A 22,104-nucleotide genomic window follows, 5' to 3' on the forward strand; every position below is an offset into this window, starting at 1 on the left:
TATGAGTGACTTCAAAAACATTTAGCTGGTCTGAATGTTTTTCAGTCATTCAGAAAAGGCCTTGTATTTTTATCAATGAACACAAGGCTTCCTTTGATTGGCTGAGGTTTAGAGGTGGACAATTAACATCACAATCTCCACCTCAGCAAATCAGGGAAAGCCTTATATTTACTAATGAACATACCAGGCTTCTGAATAGCTTAAAATCATCCATACCAGTTAAATTTTTGTTGCCGACAGCAGATGGCTGACAAGCATTGAGACTGACTCCAGTTTGTTCCAGCGCTGCTTACTGAATGTAGCATTTACTAATTGAATCAATCATTCAATCAAATCATTTGTTTGGGCCAGCTTGACCCATATGGAATATTTTCAGCTGTATAGGCATACATAGAGATGGAATCAATGAAAGCATCAAGGATCTAGAGACTGATCCAAACAAATCTGCTGTCCAAATTGTAATTTTCCTGCGCCCACTAACTCTAATGCCGCGTATACACGATCTGATTATCCGCCAGACAATCCGTCCGTGTGTGGGCTCCGGCGGACTTTTTCTTCCCAAAAGTCCGGCGGACTTAGAAAGAAATTTTGACTCAAAATTGTCCGCCGCACTCAGTAGTCCGGCGGACAATCCGCCTGTCTGTATGCTAGTCCGCCGGACTTTTGAAATGAACGGACTTGCCCATAAGAAGAAGAAGAACGCTTTGAATGTAGCTCCAGGTAGACGGGACTACCGAAGGAAGTCAATGTCGCTGCCTCCAGCAGACTCCCGCCATAGTCCGCTGGAAAAGTCTGGTCACGTGTTGGCAGGTCCGCTCGTTCGGAAAGTCTGGTGGACCTCCACTGCAATGTCCGGCGGGTTGTCCGCCAGACTAAGTCCGCCGTATAGTCCGATCGTGTGTATGCGGCTTTAGGGGGCAACAGTAGAATTTGCTTCTCTGTTGTGGAAGTGCCTCCTAAAGCAATGTCTATTTGAGTATTTTTCCACTGACCATGAAAGATGAGTGATCTACCTAAATATACCCATCATAAGACAAAGATGTAAGCCACCATTGCTATCTGACTGTGCCTGGCTTCAATATTTCTAAATCCTTGACTCAAATCAGACAAATAAAAGTTAGAGAAAAGTCCAAATCCATTATCTCTGTACTTGCCCCAGGTATTGAAGGCATACACATCAGCATGAAAACTAGGCAGATAGTATTTTCAAAAGGAGTGACCAGAAGTGGAAGCCTTCATATTTCTTTCATGGTTTCCTTCACATTCCACCCCACTTAATCTAATTTTAGTGATAAAAATGTATCCAGATAAAAATATTATAGGGGAATAAAGGGTAAATTTTTAGACAAATCAGTAAACAGAAACAGTCCATTTGTGGCTGTAGAATTTTGTACCTTTAAAAACGCAGACATGAAGCAAATCAGACCTCAGGAATCTTGTATAAAAAAAGGAAAAGCCATGAAGTACACATCTACCTGTTTATGGAATTTTTGTATATTAAAACTAAACTCTGTGGAACAATTTTTTTTTCTTACACGGTTCTCTATCCTCACTGCAAGGTTTAACTGTTTTCTATATCCAGGGGATGATCAGTAAGCTGATATACTTACCTTGTGTTAACATGCATTATGCTGTATGATAATGTGCATTGCCTTAGTGCAGCCTATTCTTTTGAATGCACTGCCTAACACACAGAAATGCACCAAAAAGGTGAACATAGTGTTTCTGGGAGAGCGCTGCAATGCATGTTAGTGTATTATATTGCTTTGTGTTGCACTGCATTGTACATCTGTTAACAAAGTGCTCTTGGAGGTGCCATTTACAATGAATGGCACTGCATCATGCTAAAGCATGTAACATGAAATATATGGCCATTTCATGTATCCTAGAGTGAAACAAATACAACATAATCTGTTTTGAACGTAACCTTTTACTTTTTTTTTTTTTTCTTCCAGACCGATAGCAGTGTAAGTAAATATGTTACTTTAATACATGTGCATGTTCTTCTGGGGTTCTTCTTTCTTCTTGTGGTAAACGTGTTCATTAACAGTAGGGTGTCTTAAGACTGTTGGAGATGGGTCTTTTATATTTAAATATTAAAAATAAAAAGGATTGGTTAGTCTGATATTTTTATAAATAGAACCTCTTGTCCAGGAAAAAGCATGAACAATGTGGTTGCTGTTTAAAGAACTTCTTTGTACATTATGGGGTTGATTTACTAAAGACAAATCCACTTTGCACTACAAGTGCACTTGGAAATACAGTCGCTGTACATCCAAGGGGAAGATCTGAAATGAGGGGAAGCTCTGCTGATTTTATCATCCAATCATGTGCAAGCAAAAATGCTGTTTTTTATTTGCATACCCCCCTCAGATCTACAGCGACTGCACTTCCAAGTGCAATTCCAAGTGCAAAGTGGATTTGCCTTTAGTAAACCGCCCCCTTTACCTTTCATCTGCCATGCACCACATGCTTAAAGCTGAATTCCAGGTAGAAATAGCACATATCAATGCAGGTTTGTATTTATTAAAGGCCAATTGAAACTTCAATTTATATCAGGGTAAATACATTCCAGGTGCATCAAAACAAGGTTTTCAAAGTTCTGCTCTTTTTGTGAAAGCAGCAGTCCCTCTGCAGAGGTTTGACATGCGGTTAGAGCCCTCCATTTAATAAAGCTCATGCTTCCTAAAGGAGACCTCTGGCACACACTTAGCAAGAGGTGTGTCAGACTTCTGTAAAGAAACCTTTACTTCCTCACAGAGAACAAGGTTCCTTCTATGCAGCATGCTGGCAGGTGGTTGGCATTTCTGCTAAGGCTGTGGCTGTTTTCTAAAGAAAAACAATATCTAAGGCTTTGCACACTTTTTATTTGAATGTACCTGAAATGTATGGTATTTATCAAATTTAAACTACAAATTCAGTTGGCTGTAATACAGAGTAAATGTATTTCTAAATGCATTCGATTTGGTATTCAGCCTTGTATATTCCCATGTACCACACAGGCCAAAGAGATAAGGGGAGGCAGGACACAAAGCTAATCAGTTATGCTTCAGTACTAGCAAGAGACTAGGAGATAGAAGGGTGACAGAGAAATGGACTGATCAGTGTCTGCTTTTCTTTTCACTGTCCATTCAAAGGCTGGAGAAAGTAAAACACTTGTAAGTGGTACTCATCTGTAGTAGAGAAAAATCAGGTTTCCTGCCTCGTAAGATAGGGGTGTGCTGTGTGGCATAGCTGTTTAAATCTAAAAACTGGATGGACAGGAATAGAAATCCTTTAGCAGGTAAAAAATATCTCACATTTGTATTTCACTTGTGCATTTAGCTGTTCACCTGGAGTACAGCTTTAAAAAAAAAAAGAGACTCTGTAGAACAGTGCCAATGTTATGTAAAGCAAACATAATGTTACACCATTCTCTAGGTTCTTTGGTTGCTAATGAGATACGTTGCATTCCTGGACAAAGAGGACTCTTGCTTAGTGTAAAAAACACTTTATAAAAACCTCTTTTCAATTGTTGTGGCATGTATCGTGCGAACACAATGTAAAAGACAGCAATGTTTGACCCAATTTCAAAGTGGACCTATAAGCAAAGACATATAAATGGTGGAGACCATTAAATGAATGGTAATGATACCGGCTGCGAAAGAGAGCATAGAATCCAGAGTTGTATGCAGATGCTTATATCGAATGAAAGCACTCCTATAATGTATTTATGTGGCAGCTTCTACCACTCACAGGTAACCTTAATGATTTTTAAGGTGAGTCTCACTGTCTCTTACATTGTGTGTACTCCTTCAAACCTTGATGGACTTTGGGCACCTTGTGTATTGTTATTGTGCTGGTAGATAACATTTAGGTTTTCTTGGATGTACTTTCAGGTATGTAAAGTTTGACGAATTTGGAATTTTTATTTTCAGCTGCAAAACTGAAGGGCAATATTATTTACTTGCACTTGTACATAGATCATCCAGTTTTTTCAACAAAAGTGGAGCTACTCTTTATATATGAATATTGATAGGCTGTTCACTGTTATATTCACAGTATTTTTAAGAAAGATGCCAGGAATAGGAAAGTTCAATTTTCTTTGTTCACTGAATCACTAGCACACAAATGCCTGATTGCTGAATGTTAAAAACAATACATTACTTTTTTTTCTTCAACACATTATCTGCTCAGAACCAGTGCCCCCGTAAAAGCTTTTGTATATTTTTTTCTTTTCATAGCACGGTTGATAACCAAATGGAATGCACTAAGTAACCACTGACATGATATGATATCTTTTAGTCTGCAGTCACGTCATGCAATGTCCTATGTCCATGGGAAATGCCTGACCCCACTCAGATGGCATATCTAGTAGGGAATATTGTTTAGGAGGAAAATCAGATAACATCTGCCATTGTTGTTTATATTCCCCCGTCGTCCCACATAAACAGGAATGTTCTGTTTGTAGTTATGTCACTTATGTACTGTATATTTCACTGCCCACAATGGTCTAGACTAAGGATGAGCCGAACACCCCCATGTTCGGTTCGCACCAGAACCTGCGAACAGACCTAAACTTTGTGTGAACTTTAGAACCCTATTAAAGTCTATGGGACTCGAACATTCAAAATCTAAAGTGCTCATTTTAAAGGCTAATATGCAAGTTACTGTCCTAAAAAGTGTTTGGGGACCTGGGTCCTGCCCCAGGGGACATGGATCAATGCAAAAAAAAAGTTTTAAAAATGGCCGTTTTTGCGGGAGCAGTGATTTTAATAATGATTAAAGTGAAACAATAAAAGTGTAATATTCCTTTAAATGTCGTACCTGGGGGGTATCTATAGTATGCCTGTGAAGGGGTGCATGTTTCCCGTGCTTAGAACTGTCCCTGCACAAAGTGTCATTTTTGCAGGAAAAAAAGTATTTTAAAATTACTCGCGGCTGTAATGAATTGTCGGCTCCGTAATAAAGAGAACAGTCAATGAGTTTTCACTTTATTACGGGAGCCGACAATTCATTCATTGATAAAAAAAAAAGTGTGGGGTTCCCCTAAATTCAATTACCAGGCCCTTCAGGTCTGGTATGGATATTAAGGGGAACCCCGTGTCAAATGTAAAAAAAAAAAATTGACGTGGGGCTCCCCCTAAATATCCATACCAGACTCTTTATCCGAGCACGCAACCTGGCAGGCCACAGGAAAAGAGGGGGGGGGGCGAGAGAGTGCCCCCCCTTCCTGAACCGTACCAGGCCACATGCCCTCAACATTGGGAGGATGCTTTGGGGGTCTGTGACCCCTCAAAGCACCATGTCCCCATGTTGATGGGGACAAGGGCCTCATCCCCACAACCCTGGCCGGTTGGTTGTGGGGGTCTGCGGGCGGGGGGCTTATCAAAATCTGGAAGCCCCCTTTAACAAGGGGACCCCCAGATCCCGCCCCCCGTTTGAAATGGTAAGGGGGTACAAAAGTTTCCCAAAGAAAGTGTAAAAAAGAGTTAAATAAGACAAACACACCTTTGAAAAATTCCTTTATTAAAAATAAAAAAAATTAAAAAAAAGATTCCAGCGATGGTAATCCACTCTTGCTATCCAGCGATGGATGATCATCTCTCCGGGGTCCAGCACAGTCCATGCACGCATCCATCTTCTGTCTCCACTGAGGAGACACTGCGGGGATCCCAGCGCCTGACGTTTCTTATATTAGGAGGGTGGGGCCACCCGTCACCTGACCCTGCCACCTCTGATGCTAGTGAGGGAAGCCAGGGGTTCCCCAATGACGTATGGGTGACCCCGCCCCCTCTGACGCTAGTGAGGGAAGCCAGGGGTTCCCCAATGACGTATGGGTGACCCCGCCCCCTCTGACGCTAGTGAGGGAAGCCAGGGGTTCCCCAATGACGTATGGGTGACCCCGCCCCCCTCTGATGTAACCAAAACCTGCGGTGTTCTGGCTTTTCGAATTTGCCGAGAACAGCCCAAATTGTTCACTGTTCCCTGAACAGGCGAACACATATTTATTTATATATGTGTGTGTGTGTGTATGTATGTATGTATGTATGTATATATATATATATATATATATATATATATATATATATATATATATATATATATATATGATCCCAGAACTATTGCTCTCACTCCAATGTTCATGGTGATATACCTCACATGTGTGGTACAATTCTGGTTTACATTCACATGCATTTGAATTCAGATGTATACATGGGGTGATGGGGGTGCCTTTTGTGTTTTTTTTTTTTTAGCACTTTTTTAAAATAATTTTTTTATTTAACTTTATTGCTGTCACAAGGTGGATAACAAGCCCCCTATGTGATAGTTTGGGCATTCATTGTATTGTAAAAGTGACCGTGTGGCTCTACATGAAAGCCAAGGGTCATCTGAAAAATTTAATGCCAAGCTCATAGCGTTAGTTATACACGTACCTTGGTAGACAAGGGGTTAATGTGTGCACTGTTGGCATCAATTCACAGATGGCATTACTGCACACGTCAGATGAATTTACTGCATGCCTGTGATGTTGTCCATGTTCATTGTTATATGAATTTTGATTGATTGTAAAGTGAACATTAGCTCCTTAAAAGACTGCTAGCTTCAGGCACTTAATAACTGTAAGATTTAATACAATGCTTATTGAGGAGAGGTGGAAAAGATAACTCTTCCTGGAGGATTCTTTTTATGGGGAAAAATAGTTCCAGGCTAATGCAATTTAAATTGTTTTGTGAAACTGAACATCTCTGATGTGAAAATGATCATTGGATAAATTAATAACAAGAAGTACAATAAATATTGTGGCTTTGAGAATTGAGGTAATTGTCAGAAATGTAATCTGAATAGTAATATAAATGTAAGACGGGTTATATATTTGGAATATACTATAGTAAACCATAGATGGTTGTGCTATGAAATTGAATCAAAAAACATTTTTTATGAAAAAGAAAACAAGCCAGACAGACACCGGCACAGAACCTCATCATACTGCAGCTTGTCCGACAGGGTCCTAGCAACCAGTGATGCTGTATATCTATGTTGTTGGTTTCTAAGACAAAGGCAAAAGTTTCATTTTGTTTGTTCACCAAATCACTAGCACAAAAATGTTAAAAACAATACATTACTTTTTTTTCTCTTCAACAAATTATCTGCTCAGAGCCAGTGCACCCGTAAAGGCAAAGGCAAAAGGGTCATTTAGCATCAGTAATTGTTAGGTTCAGGCAGATGCCTGTGTATACAGGGTAGCATTACTGAGTTGTAATGAGGGTAGGGTTTTCCCACCATGGTGGTTGCCTTACTTTTCCTCATTGGTGGCACGCCCCTGCATGTAGTTTTAAAACAGATGTGCACGGAGTGCTATAGAAACTGTGTTCACAGCAGGCACAGCTTTGACTAGGCCCATGCTGGTTACCACCACTGTTGCACTTTACTGTACTTGCAAACATCCACAGTAGGTCACATCATTTTAGAGGTAAATGCAAAAGAACCTCTGTGACAGACAGGTAAGCTTCTAATGTACTTGGCCATGGGATATAGAACACACAACCCAGCAGAGGAGATCTTTTGGTAGCATCTCTGTGCTGGTGCATTGCGTGTGCTCGTGAGTTTGACTAAAAGTAAAGTGGCCCTTTCCAAAATTTGCATCATATAGGTTTACCTACGCCATTGCTTATCTGGCTCTAATTTAAACCCCCCAAAAAACATAATAGTGCTTTAAAGGGAGCTTTTTATACTAACATTTACAAAAAATCCAGAATACATGTAATATATGTAATCAATTATTATATTTGTTAAATGCAGTCACGCACTTCAGGAGGAGGAGGAAAATCATCAGATGAGGCGGTTTACGAAGTTTCGGCAGATATCCTAAGTAAACTCCCTATGAATTTTGACACGGAAGCTGCAATGAGACGTTATCCGACCACTTACACCCAAAGTATGAATACAGTATTGGTTCAAGAAATGGGTCGCTTCAATAAATTACTAACCACTATTAGAGATTCTTGTATCAATATACAGAAAGCAATAAAGGTATGTATGGTACATTCATAACTTTTAATGTATTTCTGTGATTGAATTGCACATCATACATGGAAGTATAGATATACACTCACTGGCCACTTTATTAGGTACACCTATTCAATTGCTTGGTATCACATGGCAGCAGCTCAATGCATTTAGGCATCTAGATGTGGTGAAGACGACTTGCTGACATTCAAACTGAGCATCAGAATAGGGAAGAAAGGGGATTTAAGTGACTTTGAATGTGGCGACAAATCTGCAGCAACTGTGCGATGCTATCATGTCAATATGGACCAAAATCTCTGAGGAATGTTTCCAGCACCTTGTTGAATCTATGCCATGAAAAAATAGGCAATTCAGATGGCAAAAGGGGGTCCAACCCGGTACTAGCAAGGTGTACCTTTATAAAGTGGCCAAACAGTGGGAAACAGTTTGTATAATGCTACTGGTTACATGGTTACAGTCAGTAAACCTAAATGCTAAAGGTAAGACAGCTAGCTGTAATGCAGTTGGTATAACATAGAAATGGAGACCAACTACATTATTTTACCAGCTTTTACAACTCTGTCTCCTATTACCAAAAGTATTTAAAGTACAGATGTACCTTTTAACAAGACTAAGGTAGGCCATAGAAGGTTGCAGGAAAGAATATTGCTTGATTCCCCCATTAACACAGTCAGTATTGATGGGGAAATGCCTCCCTATTGTGTCTTTTATGGTGGCATGAAATTTATGTATACCTTTTTATACATTTATTAAGTATTGTTAGTACTGCAACTAGGTTGTTTTTTATAACCAAGGTAGAACGATTAGTAATAGGCTAATGGAATAAATAGGTGGATTTTAATGGCAAAAGTATCAGCGTGTGCACAAAATGCTCAATATAAGCGTATTATTTCTGAATTGTTTTCTTTTGTGCCTGGGCTCTCTCTAATGAACACAATTCCAGTTTGTCAGGTTGATTTAGTTTTATGATAATTAAAGCAGATATTCAGCCTCAAAGTAATCACCCCTCCTCTGGTCATTTGCATAAATAGTATTTTTTTTTCTTTTCTTTAAGTTTTTTTTTTTTTTTTTTAAAGAAAGCTGTTTCACTACATCTTTGCTACATAAAAAGGGGCTATGAGTTCCTGCCTGTAAAGGGTCATTTCTATGCTGACTGGGAGCCTGTCAGATCATCTCTAAAGTGATTCAGGTGGAACAAGCAAGTGCTGTGCAGGAGGAAAGTATATGAGACTGTGTATAGGAAGATGTCCCTGAATTTTTGTTGAATTCAAGTGGGCATCCTATAACCTCCCATTTCTATCCAAGTTATTAACCCTCAGTAAACAAAAAACAAAGTCACGGACTGTTCTCTGGGTGTTTGTGATAATTCTGTGTGCCTGGCTGTGCAGGAGTGGGGGTTCCAAGTTCATCAGCAGTCCCTACTGGGGTGTGCTACACACCCTTTGGCGCCTGTGATATGCATATCACAGAGGTAGCGCCTTTCATTCATTAGGAGGAGGGGGTAGGCCTAGTGGCACATCATTGGGAGGTGCACTGGCTGAACCTGGAAGAGCTGGCAGCCTCCAGATGACGTCACACAACAACAAAGCGCCACAGGACCAAGGGGTGGCAGAAAGGAAGAGGATCACAGCAAGACAACGCCTGATCCATTGGCTGGGTGACCATTTAAATTGTGTAGAAAACACTTTTTGGTAGGGCAGGGAGTTTGGGGGTGAAGATCCGCTTTAAGTCTGTTTCATTGTTTTGATGTTCATTGGTTTCTAGCTTTTTTATAAACAGCCTTTGTTAAATCTGAACTTCAGGCAAATAGCTAAATACACAGATGAAATACATAAATGAGAGCTGTTTTACCTGCCAAATAATTTGCACTTCTGTCCACCCAGTCTTAAAATGTACACAGCTCTGTCACACACACCACAACCCTGTCTAGCAGAGAAGGGGGATTGACCTTTCACTGCTACAGTTTTTCCCTTTAACTTCCAGCTCCCCTCTCCAGCCCTACCCTGTGTGTGGACAGTGAAAAGAGAAGCAGCTGACTGCTGAGCTCCTCTCTCTCTTGTTCCGTGTACTGCTTCTCCCTCCTCCCGAGCGGATGAGAGGCTGATGCAAAGTCAGATTGTGGCACTTACAGTGCATGCTTTTAAAAGATACATTTAGATAGATATACTTTATTGTCATTGTATACATACAACACAATTTAATGATGTATTAAATATTACAGAGCTGCATTCACTTGTGTCTTTTACATCTGCCTGTGGTTCAGCTTTAAAAATATATTTGTCACTTCATAGCATAAGGGTTTGTGTTCGAATTTCTTGTGATGAATATAAAGATGTTATTTTTTAAGGTAAGGGGAATGTGCTTGTACTCTTGTTTATAACCAATCTTCAACAATTTTTGTAAATTGTTGGCTGTTTCAATCAGGGTTTGGTGGTTATGTCTGCGGATTTGGAAGAAGTAGTTACGAGCATACTAAAAGGAAAGATTCCTGGAATGTGGATGAAGAAATCGTACCCAAGTCTCAAACCTCTTGGCAGTTATGTTAATGATTTTCTTGCAAGGCTAAAATTTCTACAGGTAAGAGAATTAACATCAACACTTCTTGATTACAGACAAAAACGTAAGCCAATTTTAATTACATCAACCATCTAGCCTAATTATTGGACAATTACACTTTACAGAAAGTTTGCTTTGAAATGGTAGTCTAATAGAAAAAACAAAGCAACAACATGAAGACAATTTTTAGGCTGCCCATATACTGTATACAGTAGATCTGAGATGAGTTACCAGTGATGCACAGGCACCGTCCACCCTATCCATGCGTCCAGCCCCTAATCTACATGCAGGGCACCGGACAAATGAATTTCAGGTTATTTTTTTTTTCTTTTGTGAAGCACGTGATTAGAGCCTGAAGCTCTAATTAGCTTTAAAAAAAGGGTGGGCCCGGGGGTGCAGAGAGCCGCATCCCAAGCCCACCTAGTTGTGTGATAATAGCGAAGTAATATTTAATATTGTCTTCCTGCTTCTCCTCCCGGCCAATCAGGAAGCAGGTCCTGAGACCCAATTGACTGAGAGGAGAAGCGGCCACATTGCCCTGCAGGGGGAGGATGTATGGCACTCGGTACCAAAAGGTGCGTATAGCAGGGAAGGGGGAGCTGGAGCAGCTGCAGCTGGTATGCCATGTGCTGGGCGGGGAAGCTTGTCCTGTTCATCTGACACCGCCCGATCTCTGCGACAACCCCCAGTTGTGGCGACACCAAGGTAAGCTAGCTTCAGCCTGCATGCCCCGATCTGCAGAGAACATCCTAGTCTGCCATCTAATGTATGCCATATTGCAGCAGTATGGGGTGTACGGGATTATAATATAAAAAAAATATAAAATTGAATCTCTAGTCCGGGCATCAATAAATGATGGGCCGTGGTCCTGCTCTTTCTGGACCACCACGATCGTGCAATTTAGTCGCTGCTTTTGTCCCAGTTGGACTGGGGGTGGGACCAGCACTGCGTGGAGAGAGGTAGCTGCCTGTCACTTCACTAGGAGGCGGTCCTAGCAGCCAGTCACCAGGTAATATGAAAAGTTAACCTGGCAGCTCCCACACTCCGCCCAGTGCTGCTGTGCCTTCAGTTTAGGATTGGCCCTCCTCCTACTCTCCGATCTGTGAAAGGTAGGGGAGTGAAGGGAGGAAAATATATGGAACTGTGAAGGATGGGGAGCGGGGGAATGGGAGCAGTGCGGTGTGGGGGTGATATGTGAAGGGGGCAATACTATGTGGGGGTGATATGTGAAGGGGGCAATATTATGTGTGGGGTGATATGTGAAGGGGCAGTGCTGTGTGGGGGTGATATGTGAAGGGGACAGTGCTGTGTGGGGGTGATATGTGAAGGGGACAGTGCTGTGTGGGGGTGATATGTGAAGGGGACAGTGCTGTGTGGGGGTGATATGTGAAGGGGACAGTGCTGTGGGGGGGTGATATGTGAAGGGGACAGTGCTGTGTGGGGGTGATACGTGAAGGGGACAGTGCTGTGTGGGGGGATATGTGAAGGGGGCAATATTGTGTGTGGGGTGATATGTGAAGGGGCAGTGCTGTGTGGGGGGGGGAATATGTGAAGGGGCAGTGCTGTGTGGGGGGGGGGATATGTGAAGGGCCAGTGCTGTGTGGGGGGGATATGTGAAGGGGACAATACTGTGTGTGGGGTGATATGTGAAGGGGCAGTGCTGTGTGGGGGGGATATGTGAAGGGAGCAATACTGTGTGTGGGGGGGATATGTGAAGGGGCAATACTGTGTGGGGTGATATATGAAAGGGGCAATACAGTGTGGGGTGATATGTGAAGGGGCAATACTGTGTGGGGTGATATGTGAAGGGGGCAATACTGTGTGGGGGTGATATGTGAAGAGGCAATACTTTGTGGGGTGATATGTGAAGGGGGCAGTGCTGTGGTGGGGAAGATGTGAAGGGGACAAGCAACTGCACACAAAATGAGGTACTGCACAGAAAACGTGTAGGGGTACCATTGACTCTTAAATGCACTGAAATGCAGGGTGCAATTTCCCGCACATGGAAATTGCACGGTACAAACGCACCATGCAGTTTCCATGCGGCTGCATTTTTAAAAAGGGGCCAGGACTTTTACCCAGCAGAAAACGCAGGCACAACAGCCCATTCAAATGAATGGACTGTCAGGCCTGCACACCTGGGCTGGGATGTAAAGAATTTGAGTCATCGCATAAAACTGCGATTCAGACCTCGGCCAGAAGAAAATTGTACTAATCAGACCTCCACAAATTTTAATTTAATACCCCTGCTCTAGTCTAAAGTAGAACTCTGAGTGAGGCCCACTGGATGAAGTAGTGTGTGTAATGGTACTTTAAGGGCCATGTAACATCAGCACATTTGTAGCATCTATAGATCTCTCTCCCTATTTCCTCTGGCTATAGAGTTGCTGGTGTAGCTGGCTACAATGCTTATCTCTGCAGCTACAAATCACAGGTATTTCATGATCATCAACAGACATGGATAGCTACTGAAGATAGGTGATTCTCTCTTTAGCTCCAAACACTGCAAATAGTGAATTCCTCAGCAACTGAGCATCACTTGGAAATTTAGCAACACAGACCTTTCATTGACCGCAATAAATTTTTTCCAGCAACAAAAACACTGAAGAGAGCGATTCTGCAACTGTTAAACCTAACTACAGAATCGCCAATGTGCCATGAGCCTATCAGTGATGGCGAACCTCGGCACCCCGGATGTTTTGGAACTACATTTCCCATGATGCACAGCTACATTGCAAAGTGCGTGAGCATCGTGGGAAATGTAGTTCCAAAACATCTGGGGTGCCAAGGTTTGCCATCACTGGCCTAGCTGTTTAAAGCAGTCTCTAAGAAAAACCTGCCAACAACCTCTTAACATGGTGCAGTTTCCAGCAGTCTCTTGTACCATCTGTGACCTCTAAATGTGGTCTATGCCTAGACTCCCTTCTACATTATTGTATTATACATTATTATTGCTATTTATGCATTATTTTACATAAATGACTGACACTTGACAGCATGAATGTGTACATTGCTGTGTATGGATTATATACCAACAAAAATCGAAGATTACCAAATCTGTGTACTCCGTTTTTTTTTTTTTTTTGTTAATACAGGATTGGTATGAAAATGGAACTCCCCCCATGTTTTGGTTGTCAGGCTTTTTCTTCACACAAGCATTCCTGACAGGTGCTCAGCAAAATTATGCTCGCAAATACACAATCCCAATTGACTTGCTGGGCTTTGACTTTGAAGTTTTAGAAGATAAAGAATACAAACATGCACCCGAGGACGGTAAGTCATTGCTGCTTTTATATATCAGTGAGTACAGGAGAAAACCACCAAAATTTTCTGGCGGACTTTCCAAGAACTTTGATGCATACTGTAGGTATCGTGTGTCGGCAGAATGTTTGTTACTTCCCTTTTAGCAACCAATCTGCTCTTTCTTTTCCTCTTGCTAGGACTGTGTATTGTTATTATTAATATATAAAAAGAAAAAAATACTTGTGTATATGTACAGTATAATGGACAATTGCTGGCCTATCTCCCTTTAACTTTCATGCAAATGTTTGAAACACAATAAGTTACAATTTAAACCCATATGCACTTCTCAATTTGAAATCCAGAGAGCAAAAGATGATCTACAATTTCCAGTACAGTTTGGATGTAATGATAGATGTCCTACCTGTAGAAAGTATAGAGCCAGTAGTGTATTTAGGTTTTGTGCTGCCCTACCCTGTTTCCCCTAAAATAAGACCTAGCGTGATTGTCGGTGTTGGCTGCAATATAAGCCCTACCACCCAAATAAGCCCTACTCTGTTTCCTCAAAAATAAGCCCTACCCTGAAAAGAAGACCTACAAGGACTTTAACTAGGGCTTATTTGGGGGGTAGGGCTTTTATTGCAGCTATCACCGACAATCACACTAGGTCTTATTTTAGGGGAAACAGGGTAGGTTTGACAAAAATCCATGCACCCCCTAATTTAAATATGACCTACCCCTTTCTGTCAAGGCCACACCCCATGCTATTTAACCACTTCCCGCCTGGCCTATAGCAGAATGACGGCCGGGCGGTGGTTTTGTTATCCTGACTGGGCGTCATATGACGTCCTTCAGGATAACATGCCGCCGCGCGCTTGTGGGGGCGCGCATCGCGGCGATCGGTGGAGCGGTGTGTCAGTCTGACACACCGCTACACTGCTCTCGGGAAAGAGCCTCCGGCGGAGGCTCTTTGCCACGTGATCAGCCATGTCCAATCACAGCTGATCATGATGTCAACAGGAAAAGCCTGTGATCGGCTTTTTCTCACTCGCGTCTGACAGACACGAGTAGAGGAGAGCCGATCGGCGGCTCTTCTGACAGGAGGGGTCTGCACTGATTGTTTATCAGCGCAGACCCCCCTCAGATGCCACACTGGACCACCAGGGACTCCACTAGGACCACCAGAGAAGTGGGCAACATGTGGATGGCCAGGTATGTACCCCCTGGCCATCCATATGTGCAAATGATGCCCAATCTGTGCCAGTCAGTGCCCACAAATGGGCACTGACTGGCACACTCATGTACCAGTGTCATCAGTGCCACCCTTCAGTGTCCAGCAGTGCCACCCATCAGTGTCCAGCAGTGCCACCCATAAGTACCCATCAGTGCCACCTATGAGTGCCCATCAGTGCCACCTATGAGTGCCCATCAGTGCTAGATACCAGTGCCACCTCATCAGTACCACCTAATTGGTGCCACCTCATCGGTACCCATCAGTGCAGCCGTATCAGTGCCCATCATTGAAGAAGAAAACGTACTTCTTTACAAAAAATGTTAACAGAAACAAAGAAAAACTTGTTCTTTTTTAAAATGTTCGGTCTTTTTTTATTTGTTGCACAAAAAATAAAAATCACAGACGTGATCAAATACCACCAAAAGAAACCTCTATTTCTGGGAACAAAATGATAAAAAATTTGTTTGGGTATAGTGTTGTATGACCACGCAATTGTCATGCAAATTGCTACAGAGCTGAAAGCTGAAAATTGGCTTGGGCAGGAAGGTGTCTAAGTGCCTGGTATTGAAGTGGTTAAGACCCGCCCTGAAATTTACAAGTGGGATCACTAGTTCTGAGGGCCTGGGAGGGCCGGGGCAATGGATTCCCTTAGTTTACATAGATTTCCTCTCACTTCCTGTTTGGCTATGGGGCAGGAAGCGAAGAGAAATCTCTGCAGTGGGACAGGGATGGTAAAAAAACAGTGTAAGCCGGTCGGGGACTCTTTCCATGCTGCCCCCCTGCAAAGTGCTTCCCTGTGCCGTGTCGGCCTAGGACAGGATGCAGCGTTGTATAAAGCAGATCAAGGCTTGTGTTCATGTTCACAGGCAATGCCAATTTACATGGTCTTTCTTACTTTTTGTTTACTTTTAAACTATTATGTGGCCCCAGCATCCCTGCAAATCCAAAAATGAAACCTTTCCAGCTAGATGGGGAGTATGTGAAATAAACAAAATGACAGATGCTTAGCAGAATCTGTCACTTGACAAGATATATACCATGGTCTTTTCAGACTGGAAAGTAATTTAATTTCTGCACCTTTTTTTTCATTAAAAGAGAAGTGTGGGAATGGAAAAAAACAAACATACATAACTCATCATTGTAATTCTGCAGCTGTCTCTCATTGGCCTTAAGACTGTGAACTGAGCGATCACATGACCACTGAACTCTCAGTTCTCGGTGTGCTTTGAGCAGAGAGCAGTGACTCATTCACAGCTCTATGCTCTGCTGGGGTGGGGGCGGAAGCAGATGGCTCAAGCTCTCAGTGGAGCACTGAGAGGCTAAACCAACTGCCAAGCATTCATCTGGGTGGATCCCGACATAGTCGGGATCTCTCCAGAGCCTGGCTCCTTGACATTAGCCGACAGCAGGCTTTAACCTGCCGTCAGCTGGTTTTGGGTCACAGGAGGGCACAAGTACACTTTTTAACCCACAAGAGAAGTAGGGGGAAAAAAGCTTTGGCCATACTTCTCTTTTATAGCAGTGCTCTGCCAAGCACTACTTGTATTTAAAATATCAGAGTAACTTCTGAAGATACAAAAAAAAGGAAGCAAAAAACTTTAATGTAAAACCCCCTTACACACAGGTGTTTTGATGAGGACCTCCTGTCATTTTTTCCTGTAGACCTGATCTGAAAGTACAGTACATGAAACCCCATGGAAATGTGGGTGTAAAATGGACTTGTGTCCATTTACACCCGTCTAGCCATGGGCATGTCTAGGTCACAGATCCCATTGATTGCAACAGACTCCGCGCTGTGTGAAAGGAGCCTAATCGCTCCAGATTCCTGGTGTTTGTTGCATCATCCCTATCAAGTAAAACATATTGGAACTGAAAAAACAGTGAAACAAACTGCAATAAGTAACTTCCTGTTTCACACATCTGACAATTTAAAGCATTGATGCCAAAGGTCACAAACCTTCTGGCTTTTTTGCTCTTGAGCTTCAGGCAAGCCTGTCACTAGAAAAAAAGAGAAGTAAACATGTATAAAAATGTTAAGTCTTGCTGGATAGTAAATGATAGTAATGTATTTTATGTCAATCCAGAATACTAAATCCTAAAACAAATAGACTGGCTAAGATCAATGGAGGAAACAATATACAGGAGTGAAGACCATTTGGAAGCTTTTCATGGCATATGGGGAAGATGGTTGGAATTTAAAAAGACAATAGAACACCTAAAAATGGGAGAGACCTAGAGGGAGAAGTGGAGTTGGGAGAGAGAGAGGGGAGAGAGAGAGAGAGAGGGGAGAGAGAGAGAGAGGGGAGAGAGAGAGAGAGAGGGGGGGAGAGAGAGAGAGGGGGGGGAGAGAGAGAGGGGGGGAGAGAGAGAGAGGGGGGGGAGAGAGAGGGGGGGGAGAGAGAGAGAGGGGGGGAGAGAGAGGGGGGGGAGAGAGAGAGAGAGGGGGGGAGAGAGAGGGGGGAGAGAGAGAGAGGGGGGGAGAGAGAGGAGGGGAGAGAGAGATTGAGAGTGAGGGGGGGAGAGAGGGGGGGGAGGGGAGAGAGAGAGAGAGAGAGAGAGAGAGAGAGAGAGAGAGAGAGATGGGTGGGGAGGCAAGTTAAGCGTATATAGTCATGGGAAAGATGAAAAGGGCAATATAAGATAAGTGTGGGTAAATGGAAAACTTTGTATAATAATAATAATAATAATAATAATAGAGAGAGATTAAATAAAGGAAAAAAAAAAAGAGAGAAAATGGAATGCATATGATGGCGCAGCAGCCCCGCCAGCGGTTTATGAGTTACGAAAACATTTCAGACTCAAGTCGGTTGGACTACACCACAAGCATGGCGACGAGATGATTAGGCGGGCTGCGTACTGATGCATAAAAAAATAAATACTAAAACAACATACAGTGAATCAAAGAGGTATGCCCACATTTCATTAACCACTTCAGCCCCGGACCAATTGTCAGCCTAAGGACCAGAGGTCTTTTTACAATTTCGCACTGCACTGCTTTAACTGGCAATTGCGCGGTCATGCAATGTTGTACCCAAACGAAATTTGCGTCCTTTTCTTCCCACAAATAGAGCTTTCTTTTGATGGTATTTCATTGCCTCTGCGATATTTATTTTTTACGATATAAAAGGAAAAAGACTGAAATTTAAAAAAAAAAAAAGATATATTTTCTACTTTTTGTTATAAGAAAAATCGAATGAACTAAATTTTAGTCATACATTTAGGCCAAAATGTATTCAGCCACATGTCTTTAGTAAAAAAAATGTCAATAAGTGTATATTTATTGGTTTGCACTAAAGTTATAGCGTCTACAAACTAGAGTACATTTTCTGGAATTTACACAGCTTTTAATTTATGACTGCCCATCTCATTTCTTGACGTGCTAAAATGGCTGGGCAGTACAAACCTCCCCAAATTACCCTATTTTGGAAAGTAGGCACCCCAAGGAAATTGCTGAGGGGCATGTTGAGCTCATTGAATATTTTTTTTTTTGTCCCAGTGATTGAATAATGACACAAAAAAAAAAAAGTTTACAAAAAGTTGTCACTAAATGATATATTGCTCACACATGCCATGGTTATATATTCTGCTGCTTCTCCTGAGTACGGGGATATCACATATGTGGGACTTTTTGGGAGTCTAGCCGCGTACGGCACCCCAAAAACCAATCACTGCCTTCAGGATTTCTAAGGGTGCAAATTTTTGATTTCACTCCTCACTACCTATCACAGTTTTGAAGGCCATAAAATGCCATAATAGCACAAAACCCCCCAAATGACACAATTTTGGAAAGTAGACACCCCAAGCTATTTACTGAGAGGCATGTTGAGTCCATGAAATAATTAATATTTTGCCACAAGTTGCGGGAATATTACAAACTTTTTTTTTTGCACAAAGTTGTCACTAAATGATATATTGCTCACACATCCTATGGGCATAAGTGAAATTACACCCCAAAATAAATTCTGCTGCTTCTCCCGAGTACGGGGATACCACACGTGGGGGACTTTTTGGGAGCCTAGCCACGTACAGGACCCCGAAAACCAAGCACCGCGTTCAGGATTTAAATATAAAACGTTTCCAAAAAAAACTGTTAGTGATCGCAGGGATCAGGCCAGACTCTGCGAATGCTGCAGTTATATGTTTTGTAAGTGACAGTGATTGATCGATACTGCACTTGGGTGGGCTGGGCCGAGGGGCAAAACGCAGGTGCTAGCAGGTATCTCTGCTGATCCCGCTAACAATGCGTTTTTTTGGAACCCTAAACTGCTGGGGACGCTAGTATAGATCAGATCAGATACTATACCACTACGGGAGGTTATGCTTTGCGCGTGGGTGTTAGTGGTACTGGCACTAACCTAGCGCTGCCTGGGGCAACGCAGACCCTGACCCTAAAACCTAATTGATATCACCCGCCGGGTGATCAGGGGGTTAAACCTTTATTTGTGGGTGCCCTGATGCTATAAAAAGCCAACTAACCAGTCACCCGCAACACTTATACGGTGATCAATGGTGAAAGAGTTAACTTGGGGCAATCAGGGGGTTAAAATCTTGATTAGGTAGTATATGGGGGTCCCTGACGCTATATAAAAACCTAAACGGGGAACCTAAATAACTAACTGGCTAACCAGCGGCACCAGTGGCACTTATACGGTGATCGCTGGTGAAAGGGTTAACTAGGGGCAATCAGGGGGTTAAAACCATTATTGGGTAGTATATCGGGGTACCTAGCGCTATAAAAACCTGGCGGTGAACCTAAAAAAATAACTAGCTACCTAGCGGCACCAGTGACACTAATGCAGCGATTAGAAAAACGATTGCTTAGTGACACTGCCAAAAGGGGGTGAAAGGGTTAACTAGGGGCAATCAGGGCATTAAAACCGTTATTGGGTAGTATATGGGGGTACCTAGCGCTATAAAAACCTGGCGGTGAACCTAAAAAAATAACTAGCTACCTGGCGGCACCAGTGACACTAATGCAGCGATCAGAAAAACGATCGCTTAGTGACACTGCCAAAAGGGGGTGAAAGGGTTAACTAGGGGCAATCAGGGGGTTAAAACCGTTATTGGTAGTATATGGGGGTACCTAGCTCCCGGATCGCTCCTGAAGCGAAACGGACCACCGCATCCACCGGGGGGTGGTCCGATCAGACCCCCCACCTGCTGGAAGGCAAGCATGTACATGTACGTGCTTGTGCCTGTCGGTGCCATTCTGCCGACGTACATTGCCATGCGGCGGTCCTTAAGTGGTTAATTAGGTAAAACAATCCTAATGAAGAAACCTAAATGGCGAAGTGATTGCATATTTTTATGTACAAAGTGGGATCTTAGGATTCCAAGCTTGGCAGCACCAACAAAATTCTTTAGTTACATACTTACAAACAAATCGTCACATTGTCAAAAATCTTTGCCTGAAAAGCACCTAAAATGCAATTTTTGTTGCCCATTAAAAATGAATTATTTTTTAAAATGCAAATTACAAAGTGGACTAGAAATTCAACATAGAACATAATAAGGATTGTGGATACTAACAGCCAGTACAGATGTATCGAAACACACTACATCAAGTCATACTAATTTGCTATTCCAATCCAAATCCAAGCTGTCATTGTCAGCTCTTTTTAAAGCTTTGTACACACTACTAGTTTTTTTTTTTTTTCATTCAACCCACTGGCAGGTAAAATGAATAACATTGATTATCTTGTTACAATGGCATCTGAAAGTTGGTGAAATATATTTCCCAGCAAGTGAACATGTTGTCAACAACGTTGATGTATTGAATGCAGAAAAATGGGCATTGCAGTTTGTGTATAGAGCTGTGTAGCTGCAGACTTGTCAGAGAACCCATGCTGACCCTTGTCCACAGCAAAACACGTCTACACTGGGCATGTGAGCATCAAAACTGGCCAACCGAGCAATGGGAGATGGCCTCGCCTGATGAATCACATTTTCTTTTACTTCATGTGGATGGCCTGGTGTGTGTACATCACTTATCCGGGGAAGAGGTGGCACCAGGATGCACTATGGGAAGGAGGCAAGCCGACGGAGGCAATGGAATGCTTTGGGCAATGTTCAACTAGGAAACACTAGGTCCTGCTATTCATATGGATATTACCACTTACCCAAACATTGTTACTGATCAAGTAAACCCTTGCATGAGAACAGTATTATCTGATGGCAGTCACCTCTTTCAGCAGGATAATGCTTCCTGACACACTGCAAAAAGGGTTCAAGAATGGTTTAAGGAACACCACAATGAGTTTGAGGTCTTGACTTGGCATCCAAATTCTCCAGATCTCACTCCATCCAGCATCTGTGGGATGTGCTGAAAGAACTAATCTGTAACACGGAGGCCACACCTTGCAATTTACAGGACTTAAAGGATTTGCTATTGACAGTTCAGTGCCCGATATCACAGCATACTTGCAAAGGTCTTTGGAGGCCATGCCCAACAGGCCAGGGCTGTTAGGGTGGCAGAACGGGATTTTTTTTCTCTCCCCCTGTCTCTTGAGTCATCCATTGTCCCTGCCCCCAATCAACTTCCAAGCACTGCCTCTTGTCCCAGCCCACTACTTTTCTCCCAATAGACAACTCTACCAAAAATAGATCCCACCCCAGCAACATTAATCACCCCAGCAACAATAGATCCTATCCAGCAACAACATGCCCCACCCCAGCAGCAACATAAGATGCCCCACTAGAAAAAATAGATCCAACCCAGCAAAAAGAGGCCCCCTTGGCAACAGTAAATCCCCAGCATCAATAGACCCTTCAGTAGCCAAAAACAATAGACCTCCCCCAAAACAGTAGATCCTGCTATCTACAATAGAGCCCCCTGCAATGCCAGTACATACAGTGGTGTGAAAAAGTGTTTGCCCCCTTCCTCATTTCCTGTTCCTTTGCATGTTTGTCACACTTAAGTGTTTCGGAACATCAAACCAATTTAAACAATAGTCAAGGACAACACAAGTAAACACAAAATGCAATTTGTAAATGAAGGTGTTTATTATTAAAGGTGAAAAAAAATCCAAACCATCATGGCCCTGTGTGAAAAAGTGATTGCCCCC

The 22,104-nt window shown here is 42.5% G+C and overlaps 1 protein-coding gene across 2 annotated transcripts in view; it reads left to right on the forward strand.

The window, feature by feature from the left end:
• Window positions 1-22,104, forward strand: part of DNAH7 (dynein axonemal heavy chain 7) — a 498,098-nt gene that overhangs the window by 452,937 nt on the left and 23,057 nt on the right. Inside the window, exons 60-63 of one of the 2 annotated variants that reach the window (XM_077448738.1) lie at window positions 1,956-1,967; window positions 7,783-8,013; window positions 10,435-10,587; window positions 13,662-13,839. In XM_077448738.1, the coding sequence (XP_077304864.1) occupies window positions 1,956-1,967; window positions 7,783-8,013; window positions 10,435-10,587; window positions 13,662-13,839 (574 nt within the window). The remainder of the gene's footprint in view (window positions 1-1,955; window positions 1,968-7,782; window positions 8,014-10,434; window positions 10,588-13,661; window positions 13,840-22,104) is intronic. The other variant, XM_077448739.1, reaches the window with a different exon arrangement.

The sequence above is a fragment of the Lithobates pipiens genome, unplaced genomic scaffold (assembly GCF_037356315.1).
Source record: "Lithobates pipiens isolate NorthernLeopardFrog02 unplaced genomic scaffold, aLitPip1_a1.2 Scaffold_22, whole genome shotgun sequence".
Taxonomy (NCBI): Eukaryota; Metazoa; Chordata; class Amphibia; order Anura; family Ranidae; genus Lithobates; species Lithobates pipiens.